The 26,799-nt window shown below is 41.8% G+C and overlaps 1 protein-coding gene across 1 annotated transcript in view; it reads right to left on the bottom strand.

The window, feature by feature from the left end:
• CRB1 (crumbs cell polarity complex component 1) overlaps positions 1-26,799 on the bottom strand; it is a 214,567-nt gene that overhangs the window by 22,717 nt on the left and 165,051 nt on the right. The window contains exons 7-11 of the mRNA XM_089311962.1: positions 26,224-26,771; positions 23,964-24,129; positions 16,856-17,762; positions 14,781-14,909; positions 10,754-10,880 (exon numbers count right to left, since the gene is read on the bottom strand). Of these exons, the coding sequence (XP_089168088.1) occupies positions 10,754-10,880; positions 14,781-14,909; positions 16,856-17,762; positions 23,964-24,129; positions 26,224-26,771 (1,877 nt within the window). The remainder of the gene's footprint in view (positions 1-10,753; positions 10,881-14,780; positions 14,910-16,855; positions 17,763-23,963; positions 24,130-26,223; positions 26,772-26,799) is intronic.

Raw genomic sequence — 26,799 nt, 5'->3', positions numbered from 1 at the left:
CATTCTATTTTCCATAATGGCTGCACCATTTTATATTCCCACCAATAGAAAACAAAGACTACAATTTATCCATATTCTCACCAGCATTTGCTATCTTTTATTTTATTTCATCTTTTGATACTAGCCATCCTAACATGTGTGAAGTCATATCTCATTGTGGTTTTGATTTGCATTTCCCTGATGATTAGTGATGTTGAGCATCTTTTCATGTATCTGTTGGCCATGTGTACGTCTTTTTTTGGAGAAATGTCTAGTGCTATATTTATTCCCTCCTGAATGCTAATTAGTAGAAACTCAGTGATAAGTGACAGTGCTTTTTTAAATTATAATTTGAAGAGAATGTCATTCTGGGTGCCTCTTTCCTGCAGGCCAAATTCAGAGCACAAAGCGATTGCCATATAGAGGAAGACTACTGTGCCATTGGCCAGTGCTTGGTTTGCAACAAAAGCCTGAGGATGTGGGCCAGTCAGCCTTGTCCTTGACATCAGCTTTCATGATTAGGCATAACTCTAACCCTCTCAGAAACCATTTATTTCTCTGTCATTCACAAATGACTCCAAGTCCTCGCAGAGTTAATTTTTATCTTCTGCTTTAACTTGTGGGTTAATGAGTTTTATCAGCTTATTCTTTTACTGTGTGAAGGTGAATTTCCTATCACTTGCTGGGATTTCTAGGTCTCACTCAGTGAATGCCCGCATCCTGGAATTATGGGGCTTACTCAGTGGGTTCCCTCAATCCACCATCCTCATGCTCCTTCAATTTAGACTGGCGGACATGAGTCTGCCCAACCTCAAATCCTCTCCCTCTGTTTTTTTTTTTTTCTTTTAAATTTTATTTCTCCCCATTTCATCTCCATCTGTGTTGTTTCCTTTCAGAAATGAGGCAACTAGCCTATAGGAGCAAAGTTTTAGGGCTGAATTGTAAAAGAACTCCTATTTGGTTTTCCAAGCCATGCTTGATGATGACTCAATTTTGTTGGCCATGTTTTGGGGACCCCAATTGCTGAGGAACCCTGCTAGTTTATTCCATGATCCCTTTTCTAGGACCTGATAGATCCCAACCCTTTCTTAAGCATTAGGTTTGAAATTGGAAAACCTGATTAAAGCCAAGATCTAATACTTTCTGAGTATTTGGCCATAAGCAATTTAGCCAACCTTTAAAGCTTTAAATATAATAATAAATAGAGGTAGTGATCTTTATTTTATTAAATGCCTCTCAGAGTTATTATGAGAGAAAAAAAGCACTAGATTTCAGATAGGGGATGCCCTTTTACATTAAAACAGCATAGCATATGTGCGACTTGCATGCCATTTATTCCCTTTTTCAACTGTAGCATCTATTTTTTCCTACCTTTTCATGGTAATTATTTTGGTGGTAGAAATAGGAAAATTCTATAATTTGGTTAGTCTCATAATATTTATTTTTCTGAACTCCACATGAGAAAGTTTATAGCAAAGCATGTCTCTTATTAAGTCACAAGCTGATGTGAGTAACTTATTCAGAAACTGATTTGTACCACTTGCGGCTAAAGTGAGTGTTGCATACTAACAGACATGTGGCTTGGAATTAGACACTGCCATGTCTGAACCTTGTTCTGATACCTATTTTCTGTGAGACTGTGACCAAGACACCTAACCCTTCTAAATTTCATTTTCCTTATCTATAAAATGGGCATTATGATATTCATCTCAGAAGGTTACTGTGAATATATATTAATATCATTTGAAATGAAAGCTTCACTCATCTCAGTTTTCAATTACAAAATCAAACCAGACTCAGTCTTATCCCCTATGCCCTCTAAGATCTTAGGACTGTATAATTATAATTCACATTTTTCATGATGCTTCAGAGGTGGTATCTGCTTTAAGTTACCTTTCATGTCATTGACTGAGATCACATTCTGATGAATATTGTGACGGTGTTGGCTTTACATATTTTTATTCTTTACACAGGGTCATGTATGTCGGAACTGTGAAGAGCTCTTAAGTATTCTGAGAATCTCGTTCACACTCACAGGCCAGTGTGATAGGGAGTCCACTGTGTAAGGTTAGCCCAGTGGGAAGAACTGAACTGTGCACTGGGAGACCTGAATCATCAGATAGCTTAAGTAAGTCATTTGATCTCCAAGACCTTGATTTTTTGCATCATCTTTTATATAAATAAGTTGGTTTATATGATTCTTGAAATCCTTTAAACATGTTCTTTCTCTGGTCTGCATTAATAACTCAAAATTTAGGAGCAGCTTCCTGTATCTATCAGGCATTTATTATGTAATAGATCGAATCATGTGAAATTGTCATTTTCGTAAATAAGTAAAAATGTCAAATATATGTAGGTTCATGTGATTCAGTCTAATATTTTGGTATCAAGTATTTCAGTGTAGTAGTTGAAAGAGCATTAAAAAAAAAAAAGGCCGGCGCCGCGGCTCACTAGGCTAATCCTCCGCCTAGCGGCGCCGGCACACCGGGTTCTAGCCCCGGTTGGGGCGCCGGATTCTGTCCCGGTCGCCCCTCTTCCAGGCCAGCTCTCTGCTGTGGCCAGGGAGTGCAGTGGAGGATGGCCCAGGTGCTTGGGCCCTGCACCCCATGGGAGACCAGGAAAAGCACCTGGCTCCTGGCTCCTGCCATCGGATCAGCGCGGTGCGCCGGCCGCAGCGCGCCGGCCGCGGCGGCCATTGGAGGGTGAACCAACGGCAAAGGAAGAACTTTCTCTCTGTCTCTCTCTCTCACTGTCCACTCTGCCTGTCAAAAAAAAAAAAAGAAAGAGCATTTACTCAGTCTTCCAATAAGGGAGATCTCCAATTTATACAGGGATTTTTCTAGCATGATTGTTTTACCATATGATTTAAAAGGAAAAACACTATGCAAATGAACTGTCCCAGCTTCTGCATTTTTTCTGGCTGTGTGCCTTTATTCTTTCGGAGGTCGTGTCTGGACATAATTGATAGGGAGGCCACGCAGACCTGGAGATTTGCTCGGAAGAGCTTGTGTACACCTGTGAAGCACAGGAAACGTGTCCAGATTCAGCCCAACCTTGCCCTGAACGATAAAGGTGCCTTTCAGGTGGTAAATGGGGCAGAGCTGGTAGTGTTAGATTTTCAACTTCAGATGAAGCAGCATAATAAATCAGTGTATCTACAAATACATTCTGAGGGAGATTTCTCATCCTCAAAACTTTCTCCAATAAAACAAGGTCCAAGGTATTCATGATCTGAGAAACTCGGATTTATCCTTCCCAATCCTCCCTTTCTCCAAAAGGCCAACTACATATCCTTCTACACTATACTTTTCAACTGAAAGAAATGCAAATATCATTCTTAGTCCATTCCATAATTCTGCTACCATGATTAATGCACGCCATAAACTTGAGAAACTTCATACCAGTTCTGCTAAATTAGCTAAGCATAGATGCTTAAAAATAGTAAGGTGCATGTGTCTCTTTCAATCAGTAAACAAGTATTTACCACAGTATTTCTGACATATTGTCACTCGGATTCTATAGAAGTGCTCCCAGGGATGGGAGTTCACTTAGGTGCAGATCAACTCATTACATTATGGAATAGCTCTGATGTTAATTTGCTTTCTCTTACTGACTTGAAATCTGACAGATTCAACCCCTTTGTCTTATTTCTGTTCTCTAAGTTGATATCGCACAAAATTGCTTGTGTATTCTCAGGATGGTCATGGAAGTATGTGGAGGAAGCTTAATGATTTCCTTAAGTCCTCTCTTTCCAGGAGAAGCATCCCTTTAGCCTTACACTGTTCCTATAACACCTTGCTGTAGATCCTGGCACCAATTGTTCTCCTTTGAATCTAGTGTCCAGAAGTAAATCTTGCTCTTTTAAAGTGACCTGGTCCATGTTGAAATCAGAAGGAAAATTACATCCCTTGTTCTGGACAAAATTCTTATGTTCATGCATTCTAAGATACCCTACGTAAAATTACAGTTTCCACTTTTGGAAACAACAAAGTAGTTCCTATTAGACCAACCCTTGAATAGAGAACAAGTACAAAATCCAGAAACAACAGCAAAATAACAATCTGAGAGCATGGGTGAAAAAGCAAAAGTAGACCGGCGCCGTGGCTCACTTAGGCTAATCCTCTGCCTTGCGGCACCAACACACCGGGTTCTAGTCCCGGTCGGGGCGCCGGATTCTGTCCCGGTTGCCCCTCTTCCAGGCCAGCTCTCTGCTGTGGCCAGGGAGTGCAGTGGAGGATGGCCCAAGTGCCTGGGCCCTGCACCCCATGGGAGACCAGGAGAAGCACCTGGCTCCTGGCTTCGGATCAGCGCGGTGCGCTGGCCTCAGCGCGCTGGCCACGGCAGCCATTGGAGGGTGAACCAACGGCAAAGGAAGACCTTTCTTTCTGCCTCTCTCTCTCACTGTCCACTCTGCCTGTCAAAAAAGAAAAAAAAAAGGCAAAAGTATTCATTAAACTGTAGGGGAATTTATACCACAAAAGCGGAGGGCACTGGGTGATCCCTTTTTTTGAGTGCAGCCCTCAGTCAACACCACATTGGTTAAAACTAGGAGAGAAAGTTGCAGTCTTAGTCCTGGAGAACATGGGAAGAGGTGGGGTCCACAACAGCAGCTGAAAAGCGAGGTGACAATCTGGAAAGAGAGCTACGGGGTGGGGTCTCAAACTCTGAAAACGAAGTCTGCTGAAATCCATGGCCAACCCCATGTGTGGGGTGGACTCTAAGCAATGGAACAGGAATCCAGCTGTGATACACCGCGGGGACTGCTACAGAGTTGTGAGTTTGATTCAGTTAATTGATTCCTTGCCAAAACAGAATAATAGTTTTGGGGGAACAGAAAATAGTTCATAGTCTTGGCAACATACATTCTACAACACCCAGGATGTAGTCTAAAATCACTAGACAAAGAAACAGGAAAATGAGACCACATGCAAGAGTCAGTGGAGACCAATCACAAGATGACCCAGGGGTTGGAATTAGCATGCAGATTTTAAAGCAACTATTATAACTGCACTGATATAGCTAAAGGGACCAAAATGCAGGCTGATGTAATCACTGCTCTTCTGATCTTGCTATGCCACTAGGAATAGATTCTTCTTTGTATAACCAAAAATCCTACATTTTCTCACTTAGTTACTAAGTGTTTTCTCAGTTAGTATATCCTGGCAAGCCTCATCCTGAAATTATCCTTATTAAAATCTAAATATTCAATTCAGAAAATGTTGTAATTACTTATGAACTCCACGTGCTACTGTAGGAGATGATTCCTTTACAAACATCTGTAAAGCTGTTGTACAGATGTGCTAAATGGTCGCTGCTCTTGAGAGGTTTATTGTTGAATGTGGGTTTTGCTTGCAGACATGGCTGATTAACTTACCAAACAGCGTGCACCAGGAGAGGTCAAACCGGAAGGGAAGATCAGGAACGAAACAGTAAGATTTTCCTGCACCTGTCAGGGGCAGGATCCCTGAGGTATCCAATCAGCTTCAGGATTTTAGGAAAGACAGAGTTTGCCAGGCAGGGAAGAGAAGGGCCTGCAAGGAGGGAGGATCCAAACATAAATGAAGGGCTGTGACAAGATGTGAGAAAGCTGTGAGGGAGGAGAGAAGTGCTGTGTGGCAGGAGTGGAGTTTGTGAGAACACAGGTAAGAGATGAGGCTGGAGACCCAGTTTGGGTCGTATTTATGAAAGGCTTCCAGAAAATCGACTGGGAGACGAATTTCAATCTCTACAAGCTATGGGAATCCCCAAAACCCAGCACTGGCTAATGAAACTCCTGACTGTCCAGCAAAAGACTACAGCCAAGACTATAGTCAGGGACATTTCTGCAGCTCAGAACACAAAGACTCCCACAGGAAAAAAATTCTCTTAAAGTTGTGTCCACTCACAAAAATTGCAAACCACCCAGGGAAAAGCTGTCAGAACTCAGCAGAAATAAAAATAGGAGGATGAGACCTCCAGGAGCTTGAGGTATCAGAGCAGTCTGAGAAGACTATTCATAGTTTCCCAAGTACAAAAAGTAAAATAAGGAAAAACCATTAGAATGAAAAAAACAAACAAGATGCAAACAGAAAAGTCGATGTGTAAGGCGGTTAAAAATGACTAGGAATTTTAAAAGTAATGCAAATTTAAAAATCCACCAGATGGACTGTTGGTGCTTAGGGGCCGGATCTGAGGACAGAACGCAGTTACAGGGAGTGAGTGGGAGAGAAGGAGAAATGCTGTGACAGACAGACGTGGCCTCCCTGCCTGCTGTTTAATCCTGTGTGACCCTCTGCCCTGGAGTGTGGCTGGGAACTGTGACCTCCAACCAACAGACCTGCTACAGGTAACGTGAGATACGTGATTGCACGTGCCTGCTTACACAACCGTGCTGCATAAGGATGGAATGTTCATCTTGCTGGAATCTTTCTGTCCATTTCTGTTTTGGAAGCAGGAAGTAGTCAGGTTGGGGAACCCCACGTGGCAAGGAACTGGAGCTGGCTCTTGGAGTCGAGAGCTGCCTCTGGTGCACGGTTGCAAAGCAACTGAAATGGTCAGTGCACAGCCACAGGGAACCAGACTCCACCATCATCCTCTGTACACCTGGAGGTGGATCCTTGCCCTGTTGAGCCTCAGCTGTGACCACACTCCTGGCTGACAACAGCTTGCAACCTGATGACGTTTTCAGTGGAGGAGGCAGCAAAGCCGAGCCTCGGTGCCTGTTCCACAGAAATTGGGAGATAATAAGTTGCTGTGTTTGAGGCAATATTGTTAACACAGAAGTAGACCAATAATACAAATGTGTCACATATGGAGAATGGAATACGAAACTTGACAAAGCTGTAATATGAATCCCAGATTTACATACCAGCCCAGATATCATTTCATGAATTCCAGACTGAGGAATTAATAATTTGGGTCTCACATAGAGACTTACATTCATTCACTTATCCAATCAACAATTTTAAAAATAATATTCACCAAATTTAACATATCATGCCCTCAGACCTAGTATACTCTCTTGCAAATAATCACAAGTTCTTACAGCCTCAAACTTTGTTCATCGAGTCCCTTGTCCACCTCATTTTTGACAAATTAAGGTGGTGAAGACTTTCTTTCCTCGTGTCTGTCTTATTGCAACCGCCTCCTAAGTGCACCTTTCTCAGCCCAGTTTTGCCTTTCTTTGAATCCATCCTCTCAGGAGAAGCCCAGGTGGTCTTTCAGAAGTGCACATGGGATCATACCCCTTTGCTGTCTGAAGCCCTTCAAAGGTGCTCCGTGGCTCTTAGGATGAAAACCGAAGTCTGTGCATGGCTGACCAGGGCTCCCTCTGTGAGCTTGCACGGCCTCAGTCGCACCAGAATCTCAGGCCTTTCCTGCCCCGGGCACACTGCCCCTCCTCTGCACCCCTCCCACCTGAATCACCTCCACTGCCCTGGCTCCTCCTTCCACGGCCTGGCTTCCGTTTACCCCGGAATCTCAGCCGATGCTTTACGAAACCTCCTAGACCTTCTATATCCACCTTTAAGCTCTAGGCACGTTGGTGCTAAGATCCACCCTAACGCCCATCCACAATCTGTCCTTTTCTGTTTAGCCACGTCTTCTATGAGCCGGCCAGCTAGTGGGGAGCGAACATCATGTCAACTTTGTCGTTGTACTCCCAGATCCTAGCATGGGCCACGACACTAGTGGGCATTCATTAAGCATTTGCTGAATAAGTAAAAAATGCAGACATGAAATAGAGTCTGTATGAGTCCATAATACTGGCCATTGAGAAACGGAGTTCTTTTTCCTCCTGGTATCCAACCTAAATCTCTAAACTCCAATAGCACCATTTCCAGAAAAAGTATCACTTTTAATTTTGCAAAAATTAAAGCTGAGTAACTTCTATTTTAAAACACAGAACTGGACAAAGGGTCTTTCAACAAAATTTATCAAAGAGCTTAGGAGATGAGATATTTTGAGACCTGGTATTCTTAAAAAAAAAAAAAAAAAAAAACCATAATTCGAAGAGTATGTACTTATAAAGGTTTCAGCACAGTCCCTGGCCCAGTGTAAGTTCTCAGTAGTGTTCACTGAATTCAGTTGCCTGTCCACACTATGAAAGCACTGAATTCCTCTAAACTTGTCAGTTCTCTTTACTTCCCCATTCTCCAAAAAGGGAGGTGATAGGAACCACCCCTCTTGTACACACACTCAAGGGATGAAGAGCCATGCCCCAGAGCTAAACATTTCCCTGTTTAGTGCAGATGTTAACATGAAAAATGAGCAAAATGAAGCCAGTTTTTATTCAAGTAAACACAGGCCCTGCTTCAGGAGCTAGGTCCAGAGGAGTTTGTGTGAATTTCTGTCACTTGGATGAGAGGTTGCTCTTCCTTAGGGCGAGGTGAACTATGGCTAGCTTTGGCAGGGATGACATAAGCCAATACTGAGAGCAATTAGGGTTGTCAGCAATTCTAACTATAGGATTACTTGCAAGGAGGAAAAGTACTTGGGCCCTTGACCTTGATGCCACAGGTGTTTACTTGATGCCACAGGTGTTTACATCTGTGGAAAGGGATCACAGCACACACACACACACACACACACACACGCCTGGCTTGTGGATATCTTACCATGCAAGTCACTATCAAAGCAAATGAAGATAGGTATCATCAGAGGATGACAAATAGAAAATGCAGAAACAAAGATTTTATTTCTCTGTACAAATGTATAGAAGCCATAGTCGCATACAATGCAGCTGAAAATACAGAGAATAAAGATAAAAGAGAGTATTTTCTATTAAGTCAGATATCTCATGATAAGATAATTGGAAAATAGAAAAGCAACTAACAACTGCAGTGACAACAGAATCATGAGGACTATACAAAAGAAGACGATATGAGTGAATATTTTTACAACGTATTTGGTGGAGAGCAGTTTATGTTTGGAATGGACTGTAAGGACATGATTACTCTACACCTAAAAGGGTATGAATGAGAAAATGATCCCTATAGTCTTTGGCTATCATCTATTTCATCCTTATTGCAAGTACTTCTGAAAGCAAATATTGCTGGGAAGGGTTAGCCCAAATCTTTTGTCCCGAGTCTCGCTTTGGAGGAGACCATTAGAAGCAGCAGCATGGCACCTGTAGCCTTGGATGTGAGGCAGATGGACGAGTATGGAGGAAAGACTTCAAAATTAGCTGCTCCCAGTTTGGAATACCTGCCAGCACTTTGTAGCATATGCATTTGCTGTATAAAATCTATTGCCATTGCACAGCAAAATGGAATGCATTTTCTTTGCTTCAGTAGTGTTATTTTGTTCTTCTGTTTGAATAGTAGATTTAGGTTTACCTTGGTCATTTCCACAGAAATAAAGGCTTTCTTAAAGAAATTAGGGCTAAATGAGTATCGAATATGATGTTCACATTTTCAAACCAGGGCAGCTCCTAAAGACATAGACACACTTGCAAAACGACATTCAGCAGCCAATTATTTTAGTTGCATTCTGAATTCATAGGATCAATGTATTTTCCCTTTACCTGAACACAAATGGTGCCTCCTCTGAAGGCATACAACTACACCAACCACACAAAAATGTTTAATATAAACGATATTATGCTTCTGAAATTAATAAAAACATTAGAAAATATAATTTTTCCAGTTTTTACATTACAATCTCTACTAAAGCAAGATATATTAATTTCTGCATGTCTTGTGGATATATTATGTACATCCATTAATTGAGGTATATGTTTGAAAAAATGTTTGATTATGACAGGCATTGTGTTTTTATGACTTTTTAATGACCTGAAGAGGATAAATTTACTGGAAAATTATAGAAAAATACACTTTCAATAAACTTTCAGTTTCAGAATATATGCTTTTCAGCATATGCATAAACTTCAGTCCTTACTTTTCATTAATATGTTAAAAAGCAATTCCAGTTAGCCCACTTGATAGAAAAGCTAAAAACCTGTAAATTTATAAGGAATTAACAAAAAATTTGTCTAGTTGTTAGGAAATGTAAAACTATTTCAGGAAAAAGAAAAAGAGAAAGGGTTACATGCTGCTTTGTTTGATGACAGAAGGCTTTGTGAAGCACAGTCTGAGCGCTGACAGTAGATCACTCTTTTCCTACATGTTTAGTGATGGAAGTCCTTGCTTTCTCTTTATATAATGATCACATATCAGAGAATTGGCAATGAGTAATTTGAATAGCCTTGTAAACAAACAGCTAGATATAAAAGCAATCTGTAGTAATTTCCAGATTCTCACATCATTAATGCAGACGAGAATGAAGTGCATAAATGAAAATGGGATCGTAATGAATGACAGCAATTTAGAAAACGAACGTACCCACATACACGGGTGTGGTGGGAGAGGAGTAATTCATTAATTTTCACTGCAGTAGCTGTTCAAATGTGGAAGTGTTTGGAAAGATAATAGATTTTCAGTAAATGCCCTCAATAATAAGACATTTCTATGTGAAGAATGATAATTTTTCATATTTAAAGTTAGGATAGGAAAATATTCTATATACACACAAAGTACTTGTGGTATGTTTAAAACAGGCTTTGAACTTATTTTCATTTTTTAAGATGGCTTGTTATTTGTCTTTTAAAAAGAGATTCAAAATGAGTTAAAGCAGTCCAATGGCTTTTACATTTAGGAAAGTTCAAAGTATGCTAATAATCTTCCTGCTCACCCCACTCAACCACGGGCTCATCGTTCATGCGCAGGATGAGGTACGAAAGGAGCTGAAAGAGGTTCTGCCAGAGGAGGAGAGACACATAAAAGGAGAGGCCGCTTACGTCCAGCTCGCAGCGTTCCCCAGCGAAGGCCACGTCACAGATGCACTGGAACCTGCCGTGTAAGTCTCGGCACAGGCCTCCGTGGAAGCACGGGTCAGAGGCACACTCGTCGATGTCCTTTTCACACCTGGCAAGCAAGCAGAAACAGCAGAAGCCCTGTTGAGTGAATGCACTGGAAGTGGGGAGAGAAAAAACCTTTTCTCATGTACCAAGAACAGCACAGTCTTATCTACCAGTTCCCACACAATTTATAGGCACTTGATAATGTGGGAGTTGTTCCTTAAGATTCCCTTCCCAAATTTTGGTTTTAATAGAAATAATTTGTGCACACATAGAATGAATTAGAATGAGAAACAGGTGCAAATATTTATAAACCAGGAGAAAGCTGGGCCATGCACAACCCAGTTCCTCCCTCAAGTGTGTTGCTGGTTTGCCACCTTGTAAATGTTGAATTTATTAGGTGCATACAGGAACCATGAGAGCAAAGATGCCTTTTAAATAAGCTTGTTTTACTTATTTGAAAGGCAGACAGACACACACACACAGAGAGAGAGAGAGAGAGAGAGGAGACAGAGAGAGAAATCTCCTGTCTGTTGGTTCACTCCTCAAATGTTCACTGCAGCGCCAGGAGCCAGAACCCAAGCCAGGTCTCCCACATGGGTGGCAGAGACGCAGTACTTAGCCCTCACTGCTGCCTCCCGGGATGGGCATCAGCAGGAAGTGGAACTCAGGAGCAGCACTGAGACTGGAACCCAGCACTCCAATATGAAATGTGGGAATCGCCAGCAACCAGTGCACCAAATTCTTGACGTGAAGGCTGTATTTTGCCAACTTGAAGTGTGCAGAGCACTGAGTCTCCTGCATCTGAGTGAGGCCGTGGGTGAAGTGGAGAAATCCACCAAAAATAAACACACAGAAATGGTCTGTTTGCAGGAGATTTTGAATTGCTTTTCCTTGAAAGCCTATTTTCTTAACTGAAGCAAAGTAGGCAATTAGATGTCACTTTCTAATAAATCTGTTTTCCAGTGACTAAGCATCAATGCTGAATATTTTGATGAAATCACTCTCAAACTCCACATTTTTTTTTCAAAACAAGAAACAGCAATTCTAAGATAAACTGAAGTTTTCCTTTTCCTTGGAACATGATCATTTTTCACCCAGTTTTCTACCAACAACTTGTTTTTCTGTAAATTTGCTGACTAATTCATCAACCACTCAGTCGGTAGATATGACAGTACTTTAAAAAATTATTGAAAAAGGAATAAGAAGACACATTTCTTTTGGTGTAAAATATTTTGAAATCCATCCATATGAATGATTTTCAAAAAATTTATGGAGAAATCCATACTATTAACAAACTGCATAGATTTCAGAAATTTTTGCACCAAAATGAACTTATTTTTTAATTTCATTTTCCATGAAGTTTCTGAAGTGCCCTCGTAGTTATGGACCACTTACTACTCACCATGTGCCACTCTGTTAAGACCTAGAGATACAGCAATAAGTGAGGTATCTCTTTTATTCTAGGAAATTCATACAAAAATCTTAGCTTGCAGAATCTCATAGATTAACTTATAATGTTGAAGCTTGATATAAATAATCTTGATTTTTTTCCCCCTACTCTTTCTCTCACCTTCTAAAAAGTGAAGCTTGCAGGTCTGGAATGGAGACTAATCACAAGGCTCCAATTGAAAGGGGATGAGGTAGTGAGAAGGAGGGATCCACTGAAGGTATAAAGGAAAAAGAAAACATCTTCCAAGAAAAACAACTCCTTATCCTGTTGAATACCAAGCATAGCTGAGACATTCTATTTTCCTTTTTTGGCTTATGCTTCTGGGCTGGAAGGAGACTTCCCTGATTAGATCTGAGCAAAACTTGACAACTTGAGGGAGCTTGCCAAGCACTCAGTGTCCTGGGTGGGCTGCAGTGCTCACACCATCCATCACTCAGAACCCGCCAGGACAACACTCAGGTGGAGGATTAACCGGGCAGGAGAGAAGGCAGTTTATTACAGGATAGTTTCTCAATATTCTTGGATTCTGTGGATGTTTCACTTCCCTGGGCCTTGGGCGATTGCACAATGTGTGCTAGTCTTCATCTGGCTATACCTTCTCACTTTCTCACCTATTTCTCTTTTGAACTAAACAGTGAGCAACATATACACATGCATGATAAGTGTCTTTGGAACTTTCACTAGGGGTCAGTTTACAGAGAGTCAAAATAAGTCCATGAGCATCCAGGGAATTAATAGTGCATCATTAAGAACTCTGAAAATGCAGAATCTACGGAACACAGGTTCACTGTTCTAGAAACTATTTTGCACCAGAGAAGTTTATGCCAAGGAAAATTCTCCTGGGAGAGGAAAGAAAACTCTGAACTTCCGTTACTTTCTATGTTCCAAATCAATAATTTGATTTTAAATACTAAATTTTTAAATTAATAAATATCAGAAGAAAGAGAAACATTTGTTACAAATAGTGACTATGTCTAAGCAAAGAAAAATAATCCAAGACTTCGCATGAGTGCTGTATATAGCGCTGTTAAGCAGAAAAAGTGACGTTAAGCCAGGAAACAACCAGCATGTAAAGCAAGTTAAGGAACTGTTCAAAATTTAGAGCAAGAAAATATCTGCAATATTTTGAAGTTATATGGAAATGGAGGCCAACTGTGTAGGCTCTGAGCTAATAAATTGCATGGGAGAAATCGATGTGACGGAAAGTAGAATGTAACTGAGGGCTCTCTCCCTTCCATGCAAATACACGTGGACTGCAGGGGCCACTGGAAGCCAACCAAGGATGGCAGGCTGTGAAGGAAAGGTTGGTCACTGACTGCTATAAGGGGAAAAGGCAGTGATACCCAGATTCCCTGCTGTTTCATAAAATCGGCAAAAGAGCTCATCTGTGATGCCAAAAGAGCCAGCTGAAAAAGGGAAACTCAAGTCGATTCAAACTGTAATTACAATGAACTGCAATATACTCATCATTTTACCACCTATTTTTATAGGAAAAAATGTCCATCAAAATCTCTGACAAATGTGTTTGACTAACTTATTTAATTTGTTCAATGTAGGACATTTGATTAGAGACCAACACATCTTACCCAGGATGACATACGAAATGGAGAAGCACTTTTTCCATTTTCTTTTAATTGTAGTGAGCAAAATTTATTCATGTAGTTGTGTCTGCATATCCTATAGATAAGCAGAGGCTTTAATCCTACCAAAGCGTACATTTTGACTGGCATCTAATCTGTCACGTACCCTCTCAGCCTCGGTTCATATGCAAAATAGAAATAATAAAATCTTAAAATAAGAAATAATAAAAAATAATAAAGCCTTGCAGAGCAATAAGAATTAGGTGATATTTGAAAGGTGCATGACACAGTGCTAAATAGATGGTTTGCTATTATCTATGTATGCAATATCATTACCCAGTGGAGCCCTGGTTTGTAACTGTTTGGGGAACACAGATGTGGAGCAGGCACTTTCTCCCTTGTCCTCACCTGCTACTAGTCAAAGGCATATCCAGATTCACCTGCATTTGTTGCAGGTCTTAGGTTGTATCCCTTGACAGCTCCTGCAGTGGGTAAAGAAGAGCTGAAAGGTTTCTCTGTGGAAGGGAGCATCCTATGGGTAAGGAGGATAGACTTGGGCTTGTGGGTAATTCTAGCAGGCGATCCTTTCAGTGAATTTATTTTACTTCAAGAGCAGTTGTGTTTGTATCATGTGTTAAGAGTTAATGGGGGTTGGGTGGGGACTGTGAATCTTGAAGTACTTGCAAGAAAGAAAAATAGCAATTACACTATACTGTTTAAAAACCATGTTTCCCTATTAGAAGTCTTGGCTGATAAAGTGTTCTCTACTTTGACCTACACTGTCATTTTTCTTCTTTTTTATTGTTTGACTCTGCCTGGACCCACATGTCAGCCTAGATTTTCCTATGGGAACTGAGATGAAAAAGCACAGGAGAAAACGAACTTTCTGTTCTTTACCCAGAATTCTCCTCCATCAAGATCTAGTGTGACTCACCATTCTCCAGTAAAACCGGGCCGGCAAGTACATTTGAACTCTGCCTGCAGCTCTGTGCAGTTGCCTCCGTTGTAGCAAGTGTGGTTTGTCTTCTCATTCCCACAGACCACCGAGGGTAATCTGCTGTGTCTAGAGAGATAAAGGACAGCCACAGCTGTTCGTCTTGTTCGTTTCATTCAAGGAAACGTTTTGCAAAGTTCATATATGTAGTCGATGCCAAGCTAATTAAGTTCCCAGGCTGGAGGAGCGACAAATGCGTAATTGCACTGCATTATACAGGACTCACTTTCTCCCGCAGAAGGCTCCTGCTGCAGAGTGTGTAACAAGCATGGCTATCCATCTTGCACTTCTACGCAGTTTTTATTCGTGAGATAAGATCTATGCCATGGGATGGCAATAAATTTAGTGCTGGGAAGGAACATGCTATCGCTAGATTTGCTGCCGCTTTGCCAATAAATCAACAAAGGCCATAGGAAAATTGCATCTCTATAAAGGCCGGGAAAGCAAGGACAACACTCTGGTACCCAAGCACTCATGTGATTTCTCTGTTGGCTTTCAGAGCTGAACTGCAGTTACCCTGCCAAGACTTGCTGCTTCCTATCTAATGATTCATAGCGCCGCAGAATGCAAGCCAAATGCTCTCCGGGAGGTTGTGCAGAGCCCTCAATAGGAGCTGCGTGTGAATTCAGAGTATGGCTCTCTTGGATAGCCACACAATGGTACATGGTAAAGAATCCTTAACACAGTGCAGAACACATCATTAGAAGCTAAGCAGAACTTCTTGCAGGCAAAATCCAGTGGCTTGAAAAGACTGGTGTTTACAGGATTTTAAGAATGACCTTTGACCCACACTGCACATGTGCACGGTAAGATATGCATCATAAGTCTTCAGGAAATGTGAAGGGAATTGAATTTTGTCCTGCTGTGTGTGCTGTAGCTAAAACGGAGAAAGGAGACTATATGATGGTGAGTCTCTTCTCACCAGAACTAATCAATTCTATTTTAAAGAGATATCATAAGGACTTTCAAAAGAGCCGAAAATGTCAACCAGCTTTGAAAGAGGTCAATTAGCAATGCAAATATGAAGCTTTATATACATCTTAGCTTCAATAAATAATTTCTGAATCTCATTAGTAGGTACTTTTGAGAAGTTCACTCTTTGAGAACTTGACTTTGATGAAGTAGGCAGAAAAACATTCTGGTGAACTAGTTACTAGGGCATACACGCTTATTTTACTTATCCAAAGTCACTGTGGAATACTGATTTTCATCCTGAATTTCTCTTAGTTTTAAACAGGCCAGTTATGTTGGCAAAGGAGTCCTTTACCTCAGAGGAAGTAACATCTGTACAACTTTGTAAGTTGTAGGAAATGATACTAATGTAAATGAATTTTGTGTACAATTCCATTGTCACATTCTGGAAAAGATTTTAAACACTGATTTGTTTTACTTGATAGTAAATCAAATAGTTCTGCATTTCCTATTCTTGTCTTTACACACAAACACACATGCATACACATACACATGTCCACACACACATACATACACACATACACACATATCCTTTAGATTGTCTTTTGAACAATTATATCCTTATATCTTACTATGCCCCTCATTAATTAATGATAAAATCATCCAAACATGTTCATCTTATATTTGTCTAAGAGTCTAATTTCACCTTTTGAACACTGTACTTTAATGTGGTCTTTTCAGGATCTGACAATATTTACCTGCCTGAAATAACCCAGAGGGCTATTTTAGCAGTGGAACTCATATCTTCCCTAACAATACTAAAATCCAGCCTTTGGATTTATTGTCAACATATTTGTTTCCCGAGGCCTTAAGGCTGTAAAACTTGGGCGCTCTTGCTCCTAAGATATATTCTAACAAACATGACTAAGAAAACATCAAACCCTAGTACATCCCAGTAAGAGAGGTTCTATCTTTGCAAGACCAGTGTTAGCCCTCTTCAGCACAGTACTTTTGTTTACCTAGAGGGAAGAACTTTCCTATGTGATGAGGAAAATGGAGGGCATAGCTTCAAAGACCGAAGTTCAAAGGGACTTTATACTCACCTGCAAAATTTTCCTGTAAAATTTTCTGAACACTGGCAAGAATAGCCATCAGTCTCACTAATGCAGGTGGCTCCATTTGCACACTGATGGCCCTGGCAGTTGTCTATATGCACTTCACAGTTCACACCGGTATATCCAGGCTCACACCTGCAGTGGTAGGCTGCCAGCTGGTCAGAGCAGTTGCCATGGATACAGGGGCTGGAAAAACATTCGTCAACGTTGAGTTCACAGTGTGTCCCTGACCATCCCAAGGGACAGTAGCAGTGATAAGAGTAATAGACGTCTTCACAGTTTCCTCCATGCAAACAGGGGTTGGGGTTGCAGGCATTTAACTGCAAACAGCCTGTAGCCACTGGATTTCTGGAGATTTTGAGAAACTGCTCCTTCTGAGGTTTAGGAGGGAAACCTTGGCCATTTTCAAAGTAAGAGAGATAAATGCCTCCAATTTCAATTGTACTTAGGCACCCTTGCATGCCCTTCATGCTGTCAATAGCTGGGCCACCCACACGGATGTCTGTATCATCCTTCAAAAAGTTGAGGTTTCCAGTGGCAATTGAACTGGTTGCAAAAGGTGCTTGGTTGTCCACTTCCATGTGCCACCTGGAGGCCTGGGCCAGTGGGTTTGCCATAGAAAGGGTCACTTGGTGCCATGTGCCATCGTTCACAGGCTGCACACTTGTCAGACTCAGCAGATCAATACTGTTGCCACTCTGTAACTGAAAGAATAATCTAGAATCTTGGATACTAACATTAAGAAATTCAGGCTCTTTTTCTGCATGCAATATTTGTACATTTGCATCTCTTGTCCTAAAACCAAATGTGATATTGGTGAGTTCTCTGGAAATGTTCCCGTTGCTTTTGAATAGTATTTCACCACTTTGTTCACTAAAAACAGCATTTGCAATACCTAGAAAGAAAGAAATGTTAATGAACAAATTTGTTATATTGAGAATGTTTGCTTAATTACTTCCACTAATAATAATGATGTTGTGTTAATAACACCAGGCATTGATTGTTTGATGTAAGCTAGGACCTTGCTAGCTGCTTTTATATTATTTCTAACCCAACACTTTTGATTATAGGTGTTATTATTATTATTGTTATCCTCATTTTATGAAGAAGGAATTGAGACTTATGGTGTTAAGTAATTTGCTCATGGTCATGTAATAAATAATATAGCCAAAGTGTCAAACCTAGATGATCTGATACTAAAATCCCGACCATATACTTTTCCCATTGAAATACTAATGCACAACAATTTTTAGTTTGAATTTCCTCCCACAAAAAACCACTGATTATCTACTTTACACATAAAGAGATTGAGCAGAAAAAAAAATTACAAATCCAGCTATGGTGACACAGCATGGCAACAGTGGAGTCTGACTTCTGATTAAGCTGTCCTGTCGGCATTTAAAATCAGCATTCCAAATGACTGATCATTCTTCTGGCAAACTCCAATTATGCACCAAGCTACCGGCTCTGTTCCCATATCCAGGTAGTTTCAGGGAGTTGGGGTAAAAATACACAAACACATTAATCGCTTTCATTTTATGCACACATATTACATGTGAGCCCAGCATTTTGGGGCAATCTTACTGCATTTCTCTGCAAAAAGGGTTTTTCACACTCCACAAGATCATTAACTCAGAACTATCTCTTAAGACAACTAATCTTGCCTCAGTGCGCGACCATGCACAACACCATCTCGAGTAAACAGGAAAAATAAGAATGGTCTCAGCTCTCACCAAATCTGTCCCTGCAGTGTCTGGATCCACTCCACTTCCATCCTGATCTGATGGATGTACTGTCCTTACTTTCATCCAAGGTCAACCCTTTCAGCTCAGCACTGGTTCCTGTTCATTTTCACCTCTTTAAGCCATTGTCCCTATGTTCATCCCTTTTCTGTCCTGCACGACCCCCCTTCCCCTTTGGTTTGTCTCATCGGTACAACAATGTGCTTAATTGTCCCCATCCTAAAAAGTGAAAATATACACAAGTCCCAAAATCACTGCCCTCCCGCCTGGCTGCTTTCTTATTTCTCTGTTCTCATTACCAGCAAAACTTTCCATCATCGTTTTATTTTCTTATAGTCTCCATTTTCTTATCTCCAATTTTCTCTTTAACACAGGCCACTCAGGCTTTTGTCCCAATCACTTCACTGAAACCCATCTCAAGGTCACAATAACCTGGGTGTTGTTCAATCCAGTGGTCAATTTTGTTCTCATTTTGTTCCATTTTTCAATAGCAATTGACCTTATAAAACTGTAATTCCTTATTTGTGGGCTACTGCACCCAACCACCATCAGCTATCATGTTGGCTAATTATTTCTTGGTGTCCTTATGTCTATGACTCTGCAGATCCATAGCACAACCTCTCCTAAGCCCAAGAGACCTCCATTAGTCTTCATCATGTAAAGAAATAAATCTTGATTCCAAACACCACCCACAAGAGTCCATTGCTCTGATTCCTGGCTAACTGCCCAACTTCAGTTTCTACACATCTTCTTCCTTTACATGCCACTGCCAGAGAAGTTGCTTGCCATGCCTTGAAGACACCAGACTTGCTCCCAACCCAGGCCTTTTACACTTGCTGTGACTTAGGCCTGCATTATTCTGCCCCCAGATCTTTCCGTACCTGACCCGACCTTGATGTTGATACCTGTCCACGTGCTACATCCTCTGAGAAGTTCTCCTCTGCCTCCCCAGGTTAAAACACCTTCTTCCCTGCATCCGCTCTCCAGCCCATCCTCTCTTTTATTTCCTTCATGGCTCATATTATCATATGAAATTATGTGAGAATTATTTATTTGTTGGCAGGCCCCTTAACTGTCTTTCAGCACTAGAACACAAACTTGGTGAGACTCAAGGATCTTCTCTGTTTAGGTTTGCATCAAAGCACTATGCCTGGAATATTGTATGGCATACAGTAAGTGCTCAGGAAAATTATGAAATGAATAGTCTACAAAAGTAACTTCTCCATCTTTTATTTTGGAAAGTGAGATAACGATTAGAAACCACAGCAAGAGAAAAACATATCATCCAAGTGTTTTTATTCAAGTGTATTGGTTGATGGGATTAAAATTTCACTTGATTTGCAATGGAAAATTAAGGAGAAATTGGAGTTTAGAGAATGAAATAACAGCAAGTGTCTCATTATATGCTTTTTTTTAAATTTTTTTTGACAGGCAGAGTGGACAGTGAGAGAGAGAGAGACAGAGAGAAAGGTCTTCCTTTGCCGTTGGTTCACCCTCCAATGGCAGCCGCGGCCGGAGCACTGCGGCCGGCGCACTGCGCTGATCTGATGGCAGGAGCCAGGTGCTTCTCCTGGTCTCCCATGGGGTGCAGGGCCCAAGCACTTGGGCCATCCTCCACTGCACTCCCTGGCCACAACAGAGAGCTGGCCTGGAAGAGGAGCAACTGGGACAGAATCCGGTGTCCCGACCGGGACTAGAACCTGGTGTGCCGGCGCCGCAAGGCAGAGGATTAGCCTAGTGAGCCGCGGCGCCGGCCCATTTTATGCTTTTAAGTCAATACTAAAATGACAACTGCCCTTGGCTGTCCAACACCGGAAGGAAAAATATTGGCTAAATTGCTGCAGAGACCCGTTTTACTACCACTGCTGAGAACCTGAGCTCCCTTCTGGAGATCCGAGTACAAACCACACACACACAACCACATTTATACTCTGTCTTTTCTTCAGGGAGCTTTGATGTAATAAACACACTGGTCTCTCGAGTGAGGTGTCAGTGTGTAAGTCATGCTTTAAACCATGGTAGGACACGGAGAGGAATGACTGAGGTCCTCACGGGGGACGCAGGATGAAGGACGAGCCTGACCTTTGAGAGTGTGCGGCTGGGTCAACTCTGATCTCAATATACTTCATTTGAAAAGGAAATACAACAGTGTTGTAAGACCACATAAAATTAAAGTTATGCAAAACGGCAAGAGTAGATTCTGGGGTTCACATCTGTCAATTAAGAAACTGATTTACAATTCTTACTGTGGATCTCCAATTCATTTTTTTTTCTCTTCACTAAGATAAGTAAGTCAGGCTTTCAAAAGAATGCTACTAGGACTCTTCTGGATGCCAGGGCCAGGCTTTTTCTGCAGCAGCACTGTGATAGCAGTAGACATTCACTCTGCTTCTTTCTGACCTGTGTGTGTCCAGAGCCCACAGTACTTTCTGTGTAGACTGAAGAGAGGTGTACAGCAGGGCTGTTGTTCTAGGGCTGCTCTGTGTTTAGAAATCCTACTCTTGGGGCTGGCGCTGTGACATAGTAGGTTAAGCCCCTGCTTGTGGTGCCAGCATCCCATATGGGCCCTGGTTCAAGTCCTGGCTGCTCCTTTTCCAATCCAGCCCACTGGTGTGGCCTGGGAAAGCACTGGAAGATGGCCTAAGTGCTTGGGCCCCTGTACCCATGTGGGAGACCAGGAAGAAGCTCTTGGTTTCAGATCACCATTGCAGCCATTTGGGTAGTGAACCAGTGGGTGGAAGACCTCTCTTTCTGTCTCTCCCTCTCTATGTTTGTTACTCTGTCTCTCAAATAAATAAATAAATAAATAAATTATTTTTAAAAAAGGAAAGAAACCCTACTCTTTTTTCCCTGTGAAAATGTACAAAATGGTTTGAACCTCTCTGTGGAATGCACCTGGAACTAACAACTTTGGTATTTCTATCAAAAGATTAACAATAAAATTAATAATTACTAAATTATTTTAAGTAAGTAGTTCAGAGACATAATGTTGGGAAGATCGTGATTAAATTCCTGTGCCATATTAGAAACTAGATTACATTCCTTATGCCAAGTAATCATGTATTGTATGTACGCATAGCTCACATTTCTTAAATATGAGATATAAATGTCCACAAAGTCTTCTAGAAAATTTCCCCAAGGTGCTGGTGCAGTGGCCCGGTAACTTGATCCTCCGCCTGCAGTGCCAGCATCCTCCTATATGGGCGCCGGTTCGAGTCCCTGCTGCACCACTTCCAATCCAGCTCTCTGCTGTGGCCTGGGAAGGTAGTAGAAGATGGCCCAAGTACTTGGGCCCTGCACCTACGTGGAATACCAGGAAGAAGCACCTGGCTCCTGGCTTCGGATCAGCACAGCTCCGGCCATTGCAGCCATTTGGCGAGTGAACCAATGGAAGGAAGACCTTTCTCTCTGTCTCTCCCACTCACTGTCTGTAACTCTGTCATATAAATAAATAAAATCTTTAAAAAAAAGAAAATTTCCCCAAGTATATAAACAGTGCAATGTACTCAATATAGGACTCTTTAATGTTTTTTTAAAATATAGAAGTATAAGAGTAAATATATTTTTCTCTTTCCTCAGTCAATTTGGGACCCAGAGTAAATAAGATGTTACTACTGATATCAAGTCATTCTATCCTCCAATTCCATTCCATTATATATATATATATATATTTTTTTTTTTGATAGGCAGAGTGGACAGTGAGAGAGAGAGACAGAGTGAAAGGTCTTCCTTTGGCGTTGATTCACCCTCCAATGGCTGCCGCGGCCGGAGCGCTGTGGCCAGCGCACCACGCTGATCCGATGGCAGAAGCCAGGTACTTATCCTGGTCTCCCATGAGGTGCAGGGCCCAAGTACTTGGGCCATCCTCCACTGCACTCCCGGGCCACAGCAGAGAGCTGGCCTGGAAGAGGAGCAACTGGGATAGAATCTGGCGCCCCAACTGGGACTAGAACCTAGTGTGCCAGCTCTGCAAGGCGGAGGATTAGCCTAGTGAGCCGTGGCACGGCCCATTCCATTATTTTAGTGCAGTGTTTCCTAATGCAATTTACGCACTTTTGCAGATTTTGTACTTCATATCTAGAGCAGTTAAGTGAAAATATTCAGTACATTCAAAGACAAGTAATAATGAACTTATTCCCTTAACAAATATTTACTCACACCTTACTCACTTGGTATAGTATTCCAAGGGTTAAATGCAATGTGAGAAACCACATAGAAACTCTCTTTGCCTTGAGAAACTCACATTCTAGTGAGAAAATTGATGACAAACATACACACATACGACTGGAACAAAATACCAAGGAATGGCAAGAGATGTTGAGAAAAATGAAGCCAGAGGCGAGGGCATGTGGGTAGAAACCTGAGTAGATGAAGAAGACCACCCTGAAGCTCTGGGTGAAGGCACAGGGGTGTGGGTGTTGTGCTGCAGCCTCACCCGTCCCGGTGAGAATGGGGTCGGACACAGGAGGCATTTTGAGGACAGCTCCGCAGAGGGTTCTATTTTCCTCACTGTGTGGGATGGCAGCTCTGGGGATGGAGGTGAGGGAAATCAAGGCAAACAAATTTTTTTTCTTTTCTTTTTCTTTTCTTTTTTCTTTTTTTCTTTTCTTTTTTTTTTTTTTTTTTTTTTGGTGAGGAAACTTAGTAGCATGTTTACATGTGGATGGAAAAATTGGTGGTGCTGGAGAAAAAATTAGGGGCAAAGTCTTTGAGTAAAGGAAGAGTTCAGAATTCAGTGCTGACCTAAGGAGCTGCCAATAGACGGGACAGAGGACGCTGGGAAGCAGGAGAGAGGACAGACCATGCAAGCAGTGTGGTTAGGGCAGGGGCTCTGCGCGCCAACTACAGGATTCCCGTGGGATTTGGAACGAGGTTGGATTTGGGAAGTTGTGTCCTGTGGGAGTGAAGATGGGCAGGAGAACCGTTCACAACGAGGGACACACTCAGCAACCCCCAACCGAGGGCCGGCTGTGCCGCACTCTTCACACACAAGGTCACAGGAAGACCTCAGGGAAACCTGCTGAGATGGCCATTTCACAGGGAGGGGAGCTCCAGATGATGAGGACAGTGGCTCATCCATGCTTTCCTTGGAAATCAGTGTTACGTGATCACGGGTCTGGGTTGTGCATAGCTATGACATCTCCTTCCCATCCAGACACCCAGAGGCAGGAGGAGACAACAGGCCAGTGCTGTTTATTCCTCTGCTCATACTGGGCCTCTGTCACTGCTCACGTGTGAGTGACAACCGCCAGTCTCATGAGCAGGCCTTGTCTGCATGCTCTTTCTGAGTTTCCTCTGGGAACAGCCGAATGCCCCATTTCACTGGGAGAGTGGTAGGTGTACACTCTACTTACACTCAAATCCCTGAGGCACCACCTGGCACTGGGCTGCAGGAGCACACGGGCTGAGTAGGCACCAGTGCACCTGCTCGCAGGCCTTGCCAGTTGTGTGTGCCGGACAGGAGCAAGAGAAGTCATCCCACAGCGGGTAGCAGATGCCTCCATTGTGACAGGGCTTGGACTGAATGGAAAGAAAATCAAAAGTATAAGAACATCCCGGCACTTAGATATGAAGAGGTGACATCACATTCTCTGTTATTTTTAGGTGCTGATTTCCCTAAATCTTTACATTTTATCATTTCAATATCCATTTTTAATTGAACAGAAGAAAACCACCTACTACCAATGTCAACTCCTTTCTAGGAAATCAGGATGGAGGGGGGAGAGGGTAAATGAGAGACAGAGAGTGGGGAGGAAGAGCCAGACAGAAAATATAAAAAATTCATCTGTAACACAAGGATTTGTGAAGAATGACAATGTTACCTGTAATTTACAAATGCCTCGGCAATTTTACACGTACTAATCAATCTTTTGGGGTAGAGATCACTACTCCAGTTTCCACAGGTGAGGGAGCAGAGGCCCTCTACTTGTCCAATATCCCATCAAGAAATGAAATGCAGAAGGTGGGTACCCGATCCTTTGCACTGGTCCTTGATGGTCCACCCAAAAGTTACTCTGCTTCTGCATCAGACAGATCACTAGTATTTGAGTCCTCACATGGCCACTCACAAAAATATTCAAAATTAAAGTATTTAAGAGGACACTTCTTAGAGCCCAAAATTTATTTATCCCATATCTACCACTAATAGTGATTTAGTTTATAGAATCTTTCTAAACCTTGGTCTTTTACATCTGTAAATAATGTCAATAAGAACAGTAATAATGTCTGCCTTATACAATAGCCCTTCAACAGAAATGAATGGAATAATCCATGGAAAACAGAGCCTGGGGCAGTGGAAGTATTCTTATAGCAATGTTGTAATGATTCATTTGTATTTATTTATTTTATTTGAAAGGCATGGTTACAGAGAGAGGTAGAGACAGAGAGAGAGGTCTTCCATCTGCTGGTTCACTCCCCAAATGTCTACAATGGCTGGAGCTGAGCTGATCTGAAACCAGGGACCAGGAGATTCTTCCAGTTTTTCCACATGGGTGGAGGGGCCCATGCACTTGGGCCATCTGTTTTCCCAGGTGCATTAGCGGGGAGCTGGATCAGAAGTGGATTAGAAGTGGAACCGGTGCCCATATGGGATGCTGTCACTGCAGGCCTGGGCTTTAACCTGCTGTGCCACCACACCTGCCTCCATTTTTATGTATTTAAAACCAAGCCTAGTATATGGCAAGAATCGAAGCTCAAAAAATGTTTAACCTAAAATGTTTACTTCCTTCCTTTGAAAGGTCATGCGGAATTTATGGCACACAAAATATGTCAAGTAAAACATGGGCTCTGAGAAGTTATATTTCAGAGTATTTGAACTCCAACTACTGCAAGAAGTTATTGCCCAGATTTTTTTTCCTGTTGACTTAATAAAAGTTTATAACAACAGTAGCTGGTCATCTTAGATGAAGCTAAAGGTATCCTACAAGAAGAGTTAATTCAGTTAAACCTCAGGGATGCCATTAAGAGTTTAGGAGTTACAGGTTGTTCAAGATGCCATTGGGATACCCTCATCCCCCATCAGAGTGCCTGGGGCTGAGTCTTCTCTCTGATTCCAATTCCAATTTCCAGCTAATATGCATCCTAGGAGGCAGCAGGTGATGGCCTAAATACTTCGGATCCTGATACCCATGAAGGAGACCCAGACTGAGTTTGGGCTCCTGACTTATCCTGGTCCAGCCCCTGCTGTTGCTGACATTTAGGGAGTGATCCAGCAGACTGGCAATCTCTCTGTGTCTGTCTCAGTCCCTCCATGTGACTCTCTCTTTGGCTCTTTGCCTTTCAATAAATAAATAAGTAAATAGACAAGTAAACAAATAAATTTAAAAGCTTAGAAGCTAATATATTATTATTGCTAAGTAATTTAATTGTAGGGCTAGAAGTCTGCAGCTAGAGATCTTTGGGGTTGGCTAAATCAACCCTGATGCCATAAAATCAAGGTCACATTATTAGGCATCAAGGTGTAGCCCCCAGCTTTGCTGTGAAAATAGAGATGAAACATTATTCTATTACTGGTGGGTCAGTTACATTGTCTTCAGAATTACTTTCATGAGTCATGAGTTTAGTAAAATAAGTTTCGTCTTACAGCACATCTGTAGTTGGTATGAATAATCCTACCTTGCAGATGTTGTCTCCACTACATCCTTGGGTCACGTTGACAAGAATTGGGTTGCGGGAAGTATTGTTCATTGAATTTGGGAAGAATTCCAGATTTTGGTGGTTTAATCGTATGTCTTGGATGCATCCTTTGAAGAACCCACCACTAACTTCAGTCTCTTGTCTGCTAGGCAGCCCGCCAATGTAGATCACATCCCCTCGTTGGATTTTCCATGTAGGAGTGGAAATAAATGCGAGGTTTTGTGAAGACTGATAGAGTTCAATTTTATTTGGCTGGATTTTCAAAGATATAAGATGGACATTTCCATCACTAAGAACAAATTTTACTACTAATTTGGGAGAGTTTGGGGTCAGCATTGCTAGTCTGCCATGTTCCAGCCAGACACGGATATATTGATAAGTGCTGTTTTCCAAAGCTAGAATCAAGCCTGATGGTCGATGAGTTCGGATAAACATAGAGATGCTGAAGTTCTCTCCGGGACTCTCATCAAGATTAAAGACAGCATATCCAGTTGAGTCATCCTGGCCGAATCTGCCTGCTACATACTCTTCAGAGTCCAGGTCGAAGATGAGAAA

Source organism: Oryctolagus cuniculus, chromosome 13 (genome assembly GCF_051225735.1).
Source record: "Oryctolagus cuniculus isolate XC-2025 breed Fujian yellow rabbit chromosome 13, ASM5122573v1, whole genome shotgun sequence".
In the NCBI taxonomy this organism is placed as follows: Eukaryota; Metazoa; Chordata; class Mammalia; order Lagomorpha; family Leporidae; genus Oryctolagus; species Oryctolagus cuniculus.
Note: the sequence above shows the minus strand (reverse complement) of the source record. Positions and strands in the feature narration are given on the sequence as shown.